Source organism: Crotalus tigris, unplaced genomic scaffold (genome assembly GCF_016545835.1).
Source record: "Crotalus tigris isolate CLP2741 ecotype Arizona unplaced genomic scaffold, ASM1654583v1 scf7180000017692.518282, whole genome shotgun sequence".
In the NCBI taxonomy this organism is placed as follows: Eukaryota; Metazoa; Chordata; class Lepidosauria; order Squamata; family Viperidae; genus Crotalus; species Crotalus tigris.
In genome coordinates this window covers 115,434-132,147 of record NW_024096571.1, presented here as the reverse complement: position 1 = coordinate 132,147, position 16,714 = coordinate 115,434, and the positions used below count along the sequence as shown (strand labels likewise).

General features: G+C 37.9%; 1 protein-coding gene across 5 annotated transcripts in view; it reads right to left on the bottom strand.

The window, feature by feature from the left end:
* Positions 1 to 2,236: 2,236 nt before the first annotated feature.
* LOC120305845 (Krueppel-like factor 15) overlaps positions 2,237 to 16,714 on the bottom strand; it is a 28,672-nt gene continuing 14,194 nt past the window's right edge. For 2 of the 5 annotated variants that reach the window (XM_039338147.1, XM_039338148.1), the window contains exons 2-4: positions 14,315 to 14,414; positions 13,395 to 14,197; positions 5,974 to 6,645 (exon numbers count right to left, since the gene is read on the bottom strand). In XM_039338147.1, the coding sequence (XP_039194081.1) occupies positions 6,510 to 6,645; positions 13,395 to 14,197; positions 14,315 to 14,323 (948 nt within the window). In that variant the 5' untranslated portion in view covers positions 14,324 to 14,414 and the 3' untranslated portion in view covers positions 5,974 to 6,509. Of the gene's footprint in view, positions 4,659 to 4,791; positions 6,646 to 13,394; positions 14,415 to 16,714 lie in introns of those variants that run through there. The other 3 variants (XR_005556108.1, XM_039338149.1, XM_039338146.1) reach the window with 3 other exon arrangements.

Below are 16,714 nucleotides of genomic sequence, written 5' to 3'. Positions count from 1 at the left end.
CTTCTATGGAAGGCAGTCTGGTTACAATTGTTTTTTCTGCAGTCCTAACTATCTGTTGGAGTCTGTAGCTGTACCAAACAGATGACAGACTCAATAACAGATGTACAGATGACAGACTCAATAATTCCTCTGCACCACAGTCCTGGGGCAGTCTGAACTTCCTCAGTTGATGCAGGAAGAACATCCTTTGTTATGCCTTTTTAATGATGGTTCTAATGTTAAGTGTCCATTTCAAATCTTAGGAGATTGCAGAACCCGAAAACTTAAAGGAATCCACTGCTGATTCTGTGTTGTTGAATATAGTAAGAGGTGGTAGAATAGAAAGGCTCCTCCTAAAATCCAGTATCATTTCTATAGTTTTAAGCATGTTCAATTTCAGATTGTTCTGGCTGTACCACAGGGCCAATTGTTCAACCTCCCTATATGCAGACTCCTCACTGTTACAAATAAGACCAATGAATGTTGTATCATCTGTAAACTTCAGTATTTTAACAGTGGGATCCCTAGAGATGCGATTTTCCCTAGCTTCATCTGTTGTTTTCTATCTATCAAAAAGCTAATAATCCACCTACAAGTACGGACAGGCACAGCTAGCTGAATCAATTTAAAGTGAAGAATTTCTGGAATTATGGTATTGAATGTGAGATGAAGTCTGCAAAAAGGACCCATGCATAGGTCCCTGTAGGTTCAAGATGTTGCGAGATATAGTGCAGTGCCATCAACAGAACAATCTGCTGATCTATTTGCTCGATAGGCAAACTACAAGGATCCATGATGATTTTCAGGTGGGCCAGAACTAATCTCTCAAAGATCTTAACTACATATGGCAGAGCAACCAGTCTGTAGTTATTCAGCTCCTTGATGGAAGGTTTCTTGGGAACAGAGATGATAGTAGAGTGTTTGAAGCAAGAAGGGACATAACAGATCTCTAGTTTATTCAAGATGTGAGTGAAGATGGGGGGTGCAGTTGTTCAGGACAGGCTTTCAAGCAGGAAGGAGTTTTTGATTGGTGCTTTTCCAATATTTTGTTTATGAAATAGACCACATCTTTTTCTAAGATCACCAGAGGTGGGAGGCCCAGAGGGATGAAGATAGGTGTAGGAGATTTGGCTATTATTGGTGTATCTGAGATGAGGAAGGTAGCGGTAGATGACAGTGGTCTCCTCTCAAACCTACAGTAGAATACATTCAGGTCATCTGCCAGATGACAATTCTCTTCAGTAAAGGAGGGAGCTCTGCTGTAGCCAGTGATATTCTTCAGGCTTTTCCACACATTTGCTGATTTCATTAGCTGAGAACTGATTTTTCAGCTTTTCAGAGTAGCTTCTTTTTGCTATCCTGATCTCCCTTGTTTATTCATTCCTGGCCTGACTGTACAAAATCCTATCTCCTTTCCTGTAGGCCTCCTCTTTGGCACGAGGTAGCTGTTGGAACCAAGCTATTATTATTATTATTATTATTATTATTATTATTATTATTATTATTATTATTATTATTATTTATGCACAAGCTCTTGGTAGGCACATACATGTCCTCACAAAAGCTAACACGTGATGTCATAGTATCAATGAGTTCATCCAAAACATTTGTATTCAATTTTGTTTAGACAGTTTTGGAGTAATAACACTTTAATGGAAAAATAGTACTGAAAACATTGCAAACTTAAATATTTTTACCATGTTGGTCTAGCAGAGCTCAATATTTATGGATTTTATATTTACTTATTTGAATTATTTAGATTTTGTTATCCCACCTTTATTACTTTATAAGTAATTCAAAGTGGTAAACATTCATAATACTCCTCCTCCTTCTGCCCACAAAAACAACCCTGAGGTGGGTTGGGCTGACAGTGATTGGTCCAAAGTCAGCCAGTCTGCTATCCAGGTATCTGTCTTTTACTGACCCTTTCCATTTCTTCAGAAGGAAAGATAGATTCTGCAACATTAATTTTATGTATGTTCAATTATAGAAGTTCTAAAAAGATTCAGAAGTTTCAAAAAGTTTCAGAAAAGCTTAGTATTATGTTCATACGGCATGCTTAATTTAATTATCAATGTCATCTATTTTCTGGATTTGTAGAAAACCATAAGGTAACCATATGGTCTGAATTTTCTCTGAACTATAAAATACTCAAGTAGGGTTATGCTAATCAAGCATAGCATGTTGCTATGTCTTTGCGTGGCCTAAGTTATGACAACACAGCTAAAAAGTCACTTGTTTTGAGACTCAAGATTCATGTTTTTGAACTGTTTTTTATTTCTGATTTTGTATTTCCTTAGTAACTGTTGCCTGCAATTAAGATAAAGCTGTATTTTACAAGTTTTAAGTAAAACGATTTACACTTTTGCCAGGTTCGGTCAAGAACATGCAGTAATAAATATCATAAAACCATTTTATATTTTCAGTTCCTGCTATAGAGTTTACTTTTTCAAACAACCACTGCATGAGCTACAGTTATTTGCTGTAACATTTGCATCCTAGTCTTCTCTCAAGGAATTCCCAACAGGATAAAAAATATTGATTTGCCTATTTTTTTTTTCTTTTCACATTAGCCCTGTAAGGCAAATCTGAACTGAAAGAGTGAATCAAGAGCATGGTCATCCAGTGACATTTATTACAAAACAAACTGTTTTTCTAAAGTATCTCCCCATTCCACATTCACTAATCAACCATGCTTATTCTGCTAAAATCCACACAATGATTTACACAACATTTGATTCCAGTAAAGCAGCGGTCCCCAACCTTTGCAGCTTGGCAGCCTGGCTATGAGGGAAAGGAGAGGGGAACTGGATGGCATGAGCAGCAGGCCAGCATGCATGAGCATGCACAATTGGTGGGCAGAGTGCATACATGCGAGTGCCCACCGACCCGCAGCTCGCACAAGTTGAGCTGTATGCACGTGTGTGCGCTCCAGCCAGCCACTTGCATGGCCCAATTCCAAATAGGCTATGGCCCAATTGTGGGCCGGGGATTGGGGACCCCTACAGAACCCTATAGAATAAGAATCTGGCTATGTACATCTGATAATTCCTAATAAGGATGAAACTACAATAGTCTATGTTGCCTGCTGGTAATCAGTTTAACTGAAAACACCACATACTATATACATTGTGTAAAAATAAGTAAATCCACCACCACTAGGATGAGGGGGAAGGTGAAAATAATGTAAAATTTTCTCTCACACTGCCTCAAAGCTTGAAGGGAAACAGAGTGTACATACCATTCTGATTGATTCTATATATTCTGTCTGACAACAGCAGTGGCAACTGAATACCTTCTAAAGTTTAATGCAAGGATCCCCAACCCCCGGTCCATGGACCGGTCCCAAGCCACAGCATGCCAGCAACCAGTCCACACAAACAAGCAAAGCCCCATCCGTGGGATGCAGGCAGCACACAAAACCATGCACTCTCCGGTCCGTGGAAAAACCCCTCTCCATGGAACTGGTCCCTGGTGCCCAAAGGTTGGGAACTTCTGGTTTAATGCAATATATTTATTCATCTAAAATGCAATGGTCAATAAATTTAGTTCTTGGAGATTTGAACAAACATCTAATATATTCATCCAATGGTTCCCAATAAAGATCATGTACAGTATCATCTCCTACTGCCTCCTGGAGGTCAACATAACTCTTTATAACAAGTATAAAAAATTGGCAGCCCTATTGTGCAAGAAAAAAGTGTCTCATAAAACTGTAACTGGATATTACACAAATCATCACAACTGTAGGATATATCTGAGTTTATATTAGGACTTGCTTTCAGCTTTTAACAACAATTTTAAAGAATGGTAGTAGTTATGGGAAAAAATTAAGATATCTGAGTCCAAATAACTCCCATATGTAAGAATATGTACATATGTAGGAATATGCACTTGCTGTGTAATGGTGGTATTAGTTCAAATCTCATTGAATCAGAGAGTTGAAAGAGGCTATTGGGTCAACACCCTGCTCAGGATAGGAATCCAAATTAAGCATCCCCAGAAGACAGCTTTCCAGCTTTCTCCTGAATATCTCTTACAATGGAAATCCTACTATTTCTTAGAACAATTAGTTCCAATGTTGAATGCTTATCTATGTTAATTTTATTCTATTATGTGAAGGTCAATATCTACAATCTGTTATAATAGATTTCAGCTTTATTTTTCTTTTAGAGTACATGGTTGCTACATCAACAAATCCTTGGAAATCAGTTCACCAATCACTTCTCCTATTCATGAAATAATGGAAAAGAGATAATTTGACATTTTCCTTTCAGACATAAGGAAGTAAGAAATAAGGCACAAATTAGGAAGGAGTTTGATTCAAGTTTGATCTCTTACTATGATATCTGCAAAAATATATTTTTATGGTTACTCTCTTGAGGTTCTCTTTTATTGTTATTTATATGTTCAGATTTTAAAATTGTACTATGGTTGTTTTAAATGGTATTATTTTATGTATGCCTCTGAGAGCATTTCAATTGCAGCAGGATAGAAATACGCTTAATAAACAAACATATCTGCATAGCTGGGCTTGAATTCTGGATTTCTATATTGGCAAATACAACTTGCTTTGAGGATTTTTCAGTACAATTTGTTGTGCCATGGTACAATTTTTTGCTGGGGATAAGGAGGTGCTTTTAAAAATCTTTTGATTATTTATGCCAGGGGTTCTCAACCTTGGCAACTTTAAGACTTGTGGACTTCAGCTCCCAGAATTCCTCAGCCAGCAAAGCTGGCTGAGGAATTCTGGGAGTTGAAGTCCACAAGTCTTAAAGTTGCCAAGGTTGAGAACCCCTGATTTATGCCAACAAAATGTTGTTCTGTGGTCGAAGAAATCACTGTAGTATATCTTTATACATTATTCAAAGTCCTAGCTGAAGACGGAGAGTGGTAGACATAGAGTACACAATTCTTGTGGAAAACACTGGAGCAAAGAAAGGAGACATGAATAATTCAGGTTGGCACATGCTAAAAAATGAAAATAGTGCCCATAGGGGAAGGAGGCTATAACATCTAAGGCAAGCCATAACATATCTAAGAAACAGTTTTCTGAGTAAGCATGGTTGCTAGTCTTACACAAGATATACAGATGCTCCCCTCTTCTGGCAGGAACTGTTGCATTTTGAGACAGGCTGGAGATGCATAAGAAGCTGGTTGGCTGGCTGGCTTGAGGATGCACGTAGCCTCTTAAGTACAAGGTGTTTTCTGTGCTCACATGCAACCGTAGAAGACCATTTGTTCTAAATTTTACGCCAGCAGTTCACTTAAACTAGATCAAATACTTAGTAAAGTAACCATATTAAAGATGAAAACTCCCTCACTTGGGCTGGATTTTTGACAGCTACACGTTCATGTAGTTTTTTTTTTTAAATATCATAGACGTAGAATGTTATTGCATACTGCTATTCTTTTAGATGTTTTTTAACCTCATAGTCTATCTATAGCCTTGGAGTTTCCTGGTCCCATCCATGTATCAACCAGATCTGACATGCTTAGGTTGTTTGAGATCAGCCAAAGGCATTGCCATAGGTTGTACTGAGATAGCAAAACCAATGCATGGATTTTCTATACAGTAATATATAGCAGATATCATAATACATTGATTAGTATTTTATCAATTGTAATGTATCAGGCCCTTTATTGTTTTAATTAAAATGGACTGAAGAGTCATTCTGGCTTGCCTCATCAGAAAGGCAGTAGATACTCTCTAATAATGCAGCACTTTGACAAATAGCAAGAAGTGTATAAATTCACCTTGGGTACCATTCTGAGCTCTGGCAATCTGCATTCCATTGAATATGCATTTTAAATGTGGCTCTTAAGAGACAATATAATCATTCACAGTAATCTAAAATACAATTCATTTTCCCCCACCCTCCAAAAAAAGAAAGCATATTACAGAGAAAGCAGTGAAATTCACTTCGAAGCAGCACAATATAAATTTAGGAAGTCTTATGTTTTAAAAGAGGAATTTGGAGTTCATGTAAATAATTCGTTTGCTGGATTTATTATAGTTTATGTTCACTTGCTTGCATTTCAACCTGAAATAATTTTCTTCCATTCTTTTGGTTTTAGAAAAAGTGCCAGGCTGATCAAATAGGAGTAGGCTGAGAGATGATGAAAAAGGTAACTTGCATTTGAATACAGTCCCTTGTGTGCAGCTTAATAGAAGATACAGAATTCCTGAATGATATTTACAGTAGAGTATTTACAAAATTCATAACGAAACAGGATCTCATGCTGTTCTTCTCCACATCCTGAATGGTCACATTTTCCTCTCAGATATAATGTACAATTATTAACAAGTACCAAACATCTTGATTTGGAGGCAAACCCTAATTGCAAGGCACATTCAAACAATTCCCCCAAACTTAAACAAGTCATTTTCTGATTACTTCTCTCCTAAAGAAAAATTGATTTTCTATTCAGCTGTCCTTTGAGTTGATGGGAAATCTTCCCTTGGCAAGGAAACAGAGAGTTAGTTAACTATTACGAAAACAACCTGCTGACTGACTTCCTGAACTGAATCACCCTTTGTGGATCTTCATATGTTTAGATAAGTGGTCACTGCGGGCAAATTTCTTCTCACATATTTGACACTGGTAAGGCTTGAGTCCAGAATGGGAGCGCTTGTGGCGAGAGAGCTCATCTGAACGGGAAAACCTGCCAGAGAGAAGAGGAAATATTTTTATCGCACATTTGTTAAAACCAAAGAGACTGTTGCTTTTTCCCCTGTGCCATCAACACCAAACCACAGAATACAGGAAAGTTTTCTGGGATATAGAAAAGATAATCAAATGGATGTCATCTTTATTTGAATCTCAAGAAACCAGCATTTTTCCACTTATGAAGTTTCCCTTGTAAATCAAACTTTGGCTCATGTAAATTCACACATATACATTACGTATGTAACATGTTGTATATGACTCAATAAGAGAGGAGACATGACACTTCTCCAGTTCACAACAATAAAGGCTTATGTTACTTTATCTTTGTGCATGTCTGGTCTTCTCTATTGCTCTTATAGTTTCTTTGGTTTTATTTTCATACGCAGATTTGCACATCCGATCTTCCTACGAAATCTTGCAACATACAAAGTCAAAGGCCTTAACAAATCTTAATAAAGCCATTGTATCTTTGCACAATACCAGTTCTCTATTTATAATGTAAAGAGAGATACAGAAGGAAACACTGCTTGTCTATTCTTATGTAACATTTCAGAAACAGGCTAGACATGATCTCAAACTGAGCTCAGAACACAAACTACTCCCTAGCAGATTGATTTTCCTTGTAATTGGAAAGGAATCATTGTTCAAATGTAAAGATGTAAGGCAAGTATTGGGTAACATGCAGCCATCAACCTAATTTCAAAACTCTTTCCAAGCAATCTGTTCAGTTCTCTGATTTGAGCAATCTGTCTCTCTCTTTGGCTGCCTACATGACAAAGAATTTTTAGGGTGGTGGTGAGGGGAAGAGACTTCAAAAAAAAGAGACAAAGACAGGGAGGCAAAAGTAAACTTTCTGAAGGGGTAAGAGGTAACCCTACTGCTGTAGATTCTGGCTATGCCTATCACTGACCTATCCATGATAACTCATACAGCACCTTCAGCAAATGACCTTCCCAGGAATGTGGCTCTTGACATAATAGGATTCCCAATTCAATGGAATAATGTTAACTTATTTTATCCATTCACTCAGGAACTATAGCCTGATGAAAACCAATTCCAGGCTATGAGCAATAGCTCTTTACTAAGGGCACGTTCAGATGGCTACGCAGTCCTTATGATTAAGGCCATCACCATCATAATGACACCGCTTCTGAACAATGATGTCATTTCTAACAAAATCAGCTCCAAAGTTGGCTTGTTGTAGGCACTCTCTGAAAATGTTTAGGCTAGCTTTTCCTAGCCAATAGCTCCAGTGATATTTTGGATCTTTTAAACAGATTGTTTGTTTATACATATAAGTAAGCAATGCTCTGAAGGCCAGCATTTGCATAAATGAGCAATAGTATATAACAAGTCATAAATAAAATAAATAGCAATATATAAATTTAAATAAATTAGGAGCAGGCATGCATACCTATAATGCACATGGATATCATAATGCCAAAAGTCTTTATTTGACTGAATATTTAAAAAGAGAGCCTTGATTAGCTACAGTCCTCCAGTATGTATGTATGTATATGTTGAAGCGTGCAAGTTATTTGCTTCAGTTTTATTCATTCATTTATTTCATTATTAACTCTTTTGCATAACTATGGCCTTCCCAAGGCAGTTTACAATAAGAAAAGTTACAGTTGGCCATACAATAGGTTATCACTACAAAGTAGCATCAATCATCAAATTAAAAGAATTGAAGAACAATGAAATATAGTTCAAGCTTTAACCATATATACAAGTAAAACTGTTCAAATACTATCTGATAGCCCAAGTTAAAAGGAGAAAAAGAAAGTTCTTTCTACACTTCAGTACTGCACGCTACAAAGACCAAAGATCTGATGCTGGATAAACATAATTTCTCTAAAATAGTTTTATACCACTCATCATTTTCCTGACCTGGTTCACATATTGTATTACCATGTTATGCGAATGCTCCCAATTGTGGTTTATTGAACAAACTAAAAACCAAGTTGTAGGATGTGTTTAATGCTGCATCAGGCCCTTGGATTAGAATCAATCTAAGATCAATTCTTTTTATCCTTCTGCAATAAACATTTTAAAACAGAGCCAGCATAAATAAGAAGCAAACTTATGAACACAATTATTAGATAACTAATGTTTGCATCAATTTGTTCTACCTATTTATATGTATGAGTTATATATGTATGGGTGGGTATTCTTGGTTCACTTACTCTGTCTCCTTTGTCATTCTGAAGGTCTCACAGAAATAAAAAGGGCAACTCAGACTGGGTGGCTTGTTCTTTTCAAGCTCTATCAAAATCCCACTCTGCCATTGTATAGAGCCAGCAGGATAAAACCGAGAAATTCACTGTGATATAATAGATTTTGTCATCATCTAGTTTATTAGTTTTAGTGATTCTTACTAGAAGAAGCACAAGACAGCTCTGGATCAAAGATAAATCTAAAATCCAAATTTCCCACAGTGACCAATCTGGGCATCGTGGCAAGTCAGAAATAGGGAGAAAGATAACACCATCTTTTGGCTTATATCCAATGATAGATGATAATATTTCTTTAAAATACTACCATTTTTTCTCAACTTATTTTTTGCCTAAATGGATCAGACTTTGATTCTCCTAATCCAGAATCAACTGGCCAGAAGGGAATCAAAATCTCTAGAATACCCACCTCCATGAAGCAGCATAGTTTCAAACTAAGGGAGTGCATTCCTGGTTACCAAAACATGATAGAAGCTTACATAAGGTAATGTAGAATCTGAAATATGTTCTAGTCATAATTCCTCCCACTTGCATTTTCATTTAAAAGCCACTCATTGTCAACATATCAGAGGAGTTAGCAAAGATCCATTTCTTAATACATTTACCAGAGTTCTGAGGGGAGAAAAATAAGTACATTATTGCAATAAAATGGGAATGCATCCAAAGTTATGTAGTTGAAAGAATGGAAGCAAACAGATCAGCCAAAAATCTTTTAGCATAATTCTTAATAGTTTGTAGGCTAAGAATTGTAGAGTATGGCAAATGAGAGTGAGCCAAAGTGGCAAGGAGGAGTTCCCTATTTGTTGTAGCATGTACTTAAAACTTGCAGTTGTGTAGACATTATGGATTGGGGAAAGGTACATTTCCTACTGAAGAAGCCCTCATTTTCCAAGTTTGTCCACAAAATAAGAATTGATAGACTACTCTTCAGGTGGATCAATTGTGGATATATCACAACTGAAATAATTCACAAGTTTCTCTAAAGGTAGCTGCTCACAAGACCATTAATTTCTTTCACCACATCTGATGGATAGAATTTGTTCCTTTAGTCAACAGTAATTTCACCATTTGGGATGCCACCAGTTTAGCCAGTTTAGTTTTAAAAATTCCTATCCTCTTAATAGCTTTACAAATGAATTAGCTAGTTCTGAATGGACAATCTGCTCTATGAAAGAATTTAAGTTCTTAATGTATAAAGTGGAACAGGTGCAGCTCAGTTCTTTAGGGTTTTTTGGCAATATCATGTGAATCACAGCTAACTATACCAGTATATAAGGATTTATCACACTAGAACTTCCCCTGAACTTTCAAATAAAAAAGAATACTATTAACTTCCCCACCTTTATACTACAATGGTATTCTTAATATAAAGAATTCTTATTATTGCAGCCATTTTGTAGGATTCTCGTCGGAGTCTTTCCATGACTTAACTGGAGATATCAAGGACAGAACTTTTCTGTAGGTAATATTGTGCTCTAGCATTCATGCCCCCCCTTTAAATATATAAAAAATTCTCTTGTGAATCATTGTGTTAATTTCTTTTGGTGTATTTTTGTTTTTTCTTGTGATTTGTTGAAATATTTTTATGATGCAATATGATCTGTTATCTACAAAAAACGTTGAAGACCTTTTCATTGCTTTCCCTTTCCATTTCCTAGAATCATTCATACTCTGGGCAGAGGTGTTAATATCTGATTTAGTAGATAACAGAACATAGAATGTAGAGGTGATGTACAAATGACAGAATTTAACATGTTCCACAGATTGTCCTGAGTATCCTAAGCTTTAAAACTCTTCTTGAGGTATGATATTTAATTATTAGTGCTGAAACAAGATTCAGTCTTATTTCTATAATACTAAATCTTATTTCAATCACCTTTTCTCCGTTGAGTGAATGGGATTCTCTCTTTTACCTCAAATCCCGGGCTGGTCTTGCTGATCTTTTTGAATGCTATTTCCCAAACTTGGTGGCTTCAGATCTTCAGCTTTATGTTTTATCAGGAACCCTTGTATTAGGTGAAATTATTTCTCCAACTAGCCCAGGACTGTCTACTTTAATCTGTAGAATCTCTCCTATAATATTCAATCACTAGCTTCTAGAACCTTACTATAAACACTGCAGAAGCCAAAATAGTTTGATTTTTAATGAAAATGTTATGATTAATTAAAAAAAACAATCAAAACATTTGTAAACTTAATTTCAAGTTTAACAGGACATGCCACGGACAGAACCTCTGAATCCTACACATGCATTCTACCAGTGGACTATAGTCAGTGCATTCAATTTGCCTTTCTCTCACAAGGGTCTCCTTTCTCTCAAATTTGCAAAGATATAACCTCCACACTATTTTATACCAGAAGAACAGAACCTGTGGTCCCCCAGATGTTGCTGTTATCCTTGGCCATGCCAAGCAGGGTTGCCTGCAATCATAATTCAAATCATACCATAAATTGTTCAGTCTGGTCTAGGTAGTTAGAGATTCAAGGCTGTCTGAGAGATGTTTTTGACTAATTTGTTTTCAGAGGGAGAATCCATACAGTTCTCTCCCCCCCCCCCGTGTGTGTGTGTGTATGTGTGTGTGTGTGTGAGAGAGAGAGAGTTTCTCCTCTCTGCAAATAAATTATATATTTATTTCATATTGTTTAATTTTGTTTCCCTTATTCTGAACTATAAAAATTTGGATGACCACTTGATGGCAGTAAAAAGATTCAGAAATCAAACTCTCTGTTCCCCTTCAGAAGTTATCTGGTGTCTTGCATCCCAAATATGGTAACCCTGTTCTTATCACAGAACTGTCATTGGGATAAACAACACAGCTCTGTCAATTACTGCAAAGCTCCCCGTAAATACAATTACACATCTGTTAACAGCAGCCTTTCTCCACATTTGGAAAGTTTCCACTGATGCAATGACAAACAGACAACTGGAAGCTTAAAATTGTGCAAAGTATTCTCTTGAAGAAGAGATATATGCACATAAATGTAATTTTCCAAAACTTTGCAACCTTACTCCTGTAGGATATAGCTAGAACTGAAAAGATCAGCATAATTGCATAAATAAAATGACAGTCTAACACAGTCCATGACTGGATAATTCTTTATCAGAACAAAATATGTGCAAAACTGTAGAGAGCTTTCAAGAGTTCCAGAACTCTTCATCCAGCCAGTTTACAAGAAGCAGGGGGGGGGGAGAGAGAGAGAGAGAGAGGAGGGGTGAATAAGCTAACATGAAGATGAGGTCATGAAGGCCAATGGCCTGCAGACTAGGAAGGATTCTGGAGGAAAGGAGAATACTATGGGGAACTAATTCACACTGCCTTTGAAAATGTACATTAAACACAATCCCAAGGGATAGGAGGTTAACCTTAAGGCTTTCCCAAACTGTAGAACACCAAGCAAAAATTCAGCAGCTGAAGCTTTTCACAGTCCTGCTAAGAAGGAAAGAAGTTATTTTACACGAAGCTAAATTATTGTAAGCTGGCAGCTGTAAAACGAATCAAAACCTTGTGAGTAGGGAACAGAAAAAGACAGAGGAACTATTGTATGTGAATCAATCTCTCATCAAGAAAGGACATAAGAAATGCCATGCCTATTTAACCTTCTAGCTCAACATTCTGTTCCTAAGAGATTGCACATGGGAAGCCTAACAGCAAGTTACTCTGTTCATGTTTGTCAGCAAGAGACTGCAGATTGCTTTAATCCTGGACTAGCAGTAGCCTTTGATAGTTTTACCCTCCCAAAATTTAATTCTCTTTTAAACCTGTGGAAGTTGACGGACTTCAGGGAATCCTGTGGTAATGAACTTCATAGTTTATTTATGGTGCTGTGTGAAGAAGTACTTCCCTTTATCTATCCTCATTTTTTACCAAAGAGTTTTGGAAGATATATCCCAAAAGAAAAGGACAAATATGTATGCTTTTTTTTTGTAACTAAACAGTCCACATTGTTGTAATCTTCCCTTGTGGGCAATTTGAATATTTCAGTTGCCATTTTCTGTATCTTTTTCAACTCTATATTAAATATACATCAGCATAGTCACACACTATTGTTTAAATATTCACTATTTAAACATTGCTTCACATAATTATATAATAAGATACTGTTGACCAATTATCTAAGTATTAATAAATGCTTATATAGTTGTTTCTGTCAATTGTGTTGAGATTACCGGTATGTGTTTGTTTTTCAGATCAGGTAAATACATTTCAAATTATTTTTCAAACAAAGTATGATCTGTATTTAGACTACAATCCTAAACAGTCTTACAAGGCTTACTGAACCTATTTGGAATGTCTTTTGTAAAAATATATGTGGAATTACAGTGTGGGTTCAGAGAAACAGTAATAGAAATGACAGAATTCTAAGACTATTACACTTATTTGAAATGCTTCATTGAACAGTGAACTATACTAAAAATTGGCTTTAGCAGTAAGCCTATAGTTACAAAAGCTGTGAAAGATGTAGCTGGAGAGCTTAGTTAAGAAAATGGTTTTCACTGTCACCCACTTACCTCCAACCACAGTCAGGCCAAGTACAAGTATAAGGTTTTTCTCCAGTATGACGTCGGAAGTGTGCCTTAAGATGGGAACTCTTGGTATACATCTTGGTGCAGCCAGGATGTGTACACTTGTGGAGTCGAATAACAGAAGGAGAAACTTTGGGGACCTTGGTCTCTATACTCTTTGGACTTCCAAGAACTTCTGGCCTCAATGCCATAGGCAAAGGAGCTATTCGTACATACTTCTGGTCTGTGCCTTTCGTAGGACTTGGAGTGACCTGAGGATAAACAGTCAAGTTTTGGCCTTGCATTCTGATGATCAGGTGGGCCACCTGGGTATCACCCACAGAATTCTGGATGGAAGAGCTATCTTCTGCTTGGACAGGCTGAATCTGAAGGAGAACAGGGATTGTCCCCACAGTTCCAGGCATGTTTATATCTCCAGATACTACTCCAGCCTGAACAGAACTAGAAACGCCTTCATCTAGCTCAGTCCCAGTAGCAGACTGTTCTCCTGCACTGCTTAAGTTGATTTCAGATTTTATCTCAAGTTGTCCCCCTGGTTGTTTGTCATTCAGCTCATCCTTGACAAGTGCTTTCTTCTCATTGAGGAACTCCTCAATCTCTTCCAGCGTAGGGATGAAATCTCTAGAGACTTCAGAACAAAAATCTGGCAGTTTGAGGTAAGCCTCATAGATGGTATTCTGTGGTTTCTCCACTTCCTTCTTTACCACTGACAACGAGACACCCATATCTGATGTAGAAACTGTATTTGAGGTAACAGCTGGAACAGACACTTGTTCATTGCTGCAGTCCTGTAGTAAATTTAATGGTGGCATGTCAGGCTTGAGAACATCTAATATGATATCTTGCTGATCAAAAGCTGGGGCAAGCAATGGACAAGAAACAGATAGCAGTTTGCTATGACTTACTGAGACCATGGGTTGGTCTATTCCGTCATAAAAAGTTGACTTGCACACTGTGTAATCAAATCAGATGGTAATGAAGGCCTTGGGAAATCTATAGATCCACCTGCAAGAAAACAACCACAAGCTTGTCTAAAGGTATCCACATCTAGCTGAAACAAAATCAAAATATAGATTTTTGGAAATTAATTTTGTAGGAATACACATTCCAATTCAAAAAAATATCCCTGAAGCATACTGCATTAGTATCCAAATATCCAATGACTTTCTAGTTAGTAACAAACTGATATCTTATATTGTTATGTTAATAAAGCCATTGATTTGACACAAAATCTATGCTTATCTTTTAATTATTTGGCCAGTGATACATTGGCATTTTCTTTTTGCTCTGAATTTTATTGCACATTCTTCTTAGTATTATTACTGTTATTACTATTATATATAAAGAAAGGTGGAATAAAAATATAATAACTCAAGGGGGCAAACATATCTTATTAACATTTTGATTTTCAATTCCAGTGTGTAATTTTAGGGATTGGCTTGGGGGTTGGCTGTGCCCATCCAATCAGGGCATAGCCAACCCCCCAGCCAATCAGAGCACAGCCAAGCTCCTAACCAATCAGAACATACCTCCATCCAATCAGAACACAGCCAAGCTCTCATCCAATCAGTTCATACCCCCACTGGCAGTTAAAAGGAGGAAACAGCTACAATCACACATTGCTCCTAGAAGCACAAAGCCGAAAGCACCAGCCTGAAGATGACGAATGAGACTTCGTCGAAACGTCGCCAAGACACTTTCAATTTTACATGGGAGAAAACCCGAATAACCAAAGACCTACATACAAACACCCGCGAAAACCTCAGAAAACATATATATTAGGGGGTGGGAAGTTCTTTTTATCCCCTTGCTGATCCAATTACCCTTGTGACAGGGCCACTCTTCCTGATTGCCTGTGACTGCCTTAACTGTTCCGCCCTCTCTTTTTTGCACTCTAACATTGTATTTTTCTGCTCTGTCATCCTTGTGCTGTCTCCCCCTCCCTGCGCTGTTATCATTAACACACTCCTCAATCCCTCCTCTCTACCCAATGCAAGGTGCCTCCTCCGATTCGGCAATACACGAGTCCTGTTGGGCTGCTGGTCCGCCTGCCGTTTTTGCATTCCATTGCCAGTTCCTATCTCATCTCCCTCCTCCAACTCCCTAGCCTGCTGATTCATACACCCTTTGTTGTCCATTCCTGTCATCCTTCCCCCCCTTCCTTCAACCCTCCCACCTGTTGATTAACATATTGCTCCTGCCTTTCATCAACCATTCCTATTGATGTTCTCTTCCTCAATGTCTTTTCCTTCCTGATCCGCTGCTCTACCTGCTGTTCCTGTATATATATATTTTGTTGTTAATTGCGAAGTCGTGTCCGACCCATCACGACCCCATGGACAACGTTCCTCCAGGACTTCCTGTCCTCTACCATCTTTTGGAGTCCATTTAAATTCACACCTACTGCTTCAGTGACTCCATCCAGCCATCTCATTCTCTGTCGTCCCCTTCTTCTATTGCCCTCAATCTTTCCCAGCATTAGGCTCTTCTCCAGTGAATCCTTCCTTCTCATTAGGTGGCCAAAGTACTTGAGTTTCAACTTCAGGATCTGGCCTTCTAAAGAGCAGTCGGGGTTGATCTCTTCTAGGACTGACCGGTTTGAACGCCTTGCAGTCCAAGGGACTCGCAGGAGTCTTCTCCAGCACCATAGTTCAAAGGCCTCAATTCTTTGGCGCTCAGCCTTTCTTATGGTCCAACTTTCACAGCCATACATTGCAACTGGGAAAACCATGGCCTGGACTATACGCACTTTTGTTGGCAGGGTGATGTCTCTGCTTTTTAGTATGCTGTCTAGATTTGCCATAGCTTTCCTCCCCAGGAGCAAGCGTCTTTTAATTTCTTGGCTGCAGTCCCCATCTGAGGTGATCTTGGAGCCCAGAAAAATAAAATCTGTCACTACCTCCATTTCTTCCCCATCTATTTGCCAGGAATTGAGAGGGCCGGATGCCATGATTTTGGTTTTCTTAATGTTGAGTTTCAAGCCAACTTTTGCACTCTCCTTCTTCACCCGCATCAAGAGGCTCTTTAGTTCCTCTTCACTTTCTGCCATTAGAGTGGTATCATCTGCATATTTTAGGTTGTTGATATTTCTCCCGACAATCTTAATTCCAACTTTTGATTCATCTAGCCCTGCCTTTCTCATGATGTGCTCTGCATATAAGTTAAATAGGCAGGGCGACAGTATACAGCCTTGCCGGACTCCTTTTCCAATTTTGAACCAATCAGTGGTTCCGTGTTCGGTTCTCACTGTTGTTTCTTGACCCGCATATAGGTTTCTCAAGAGACAAATGAGATGGTCTGGTACC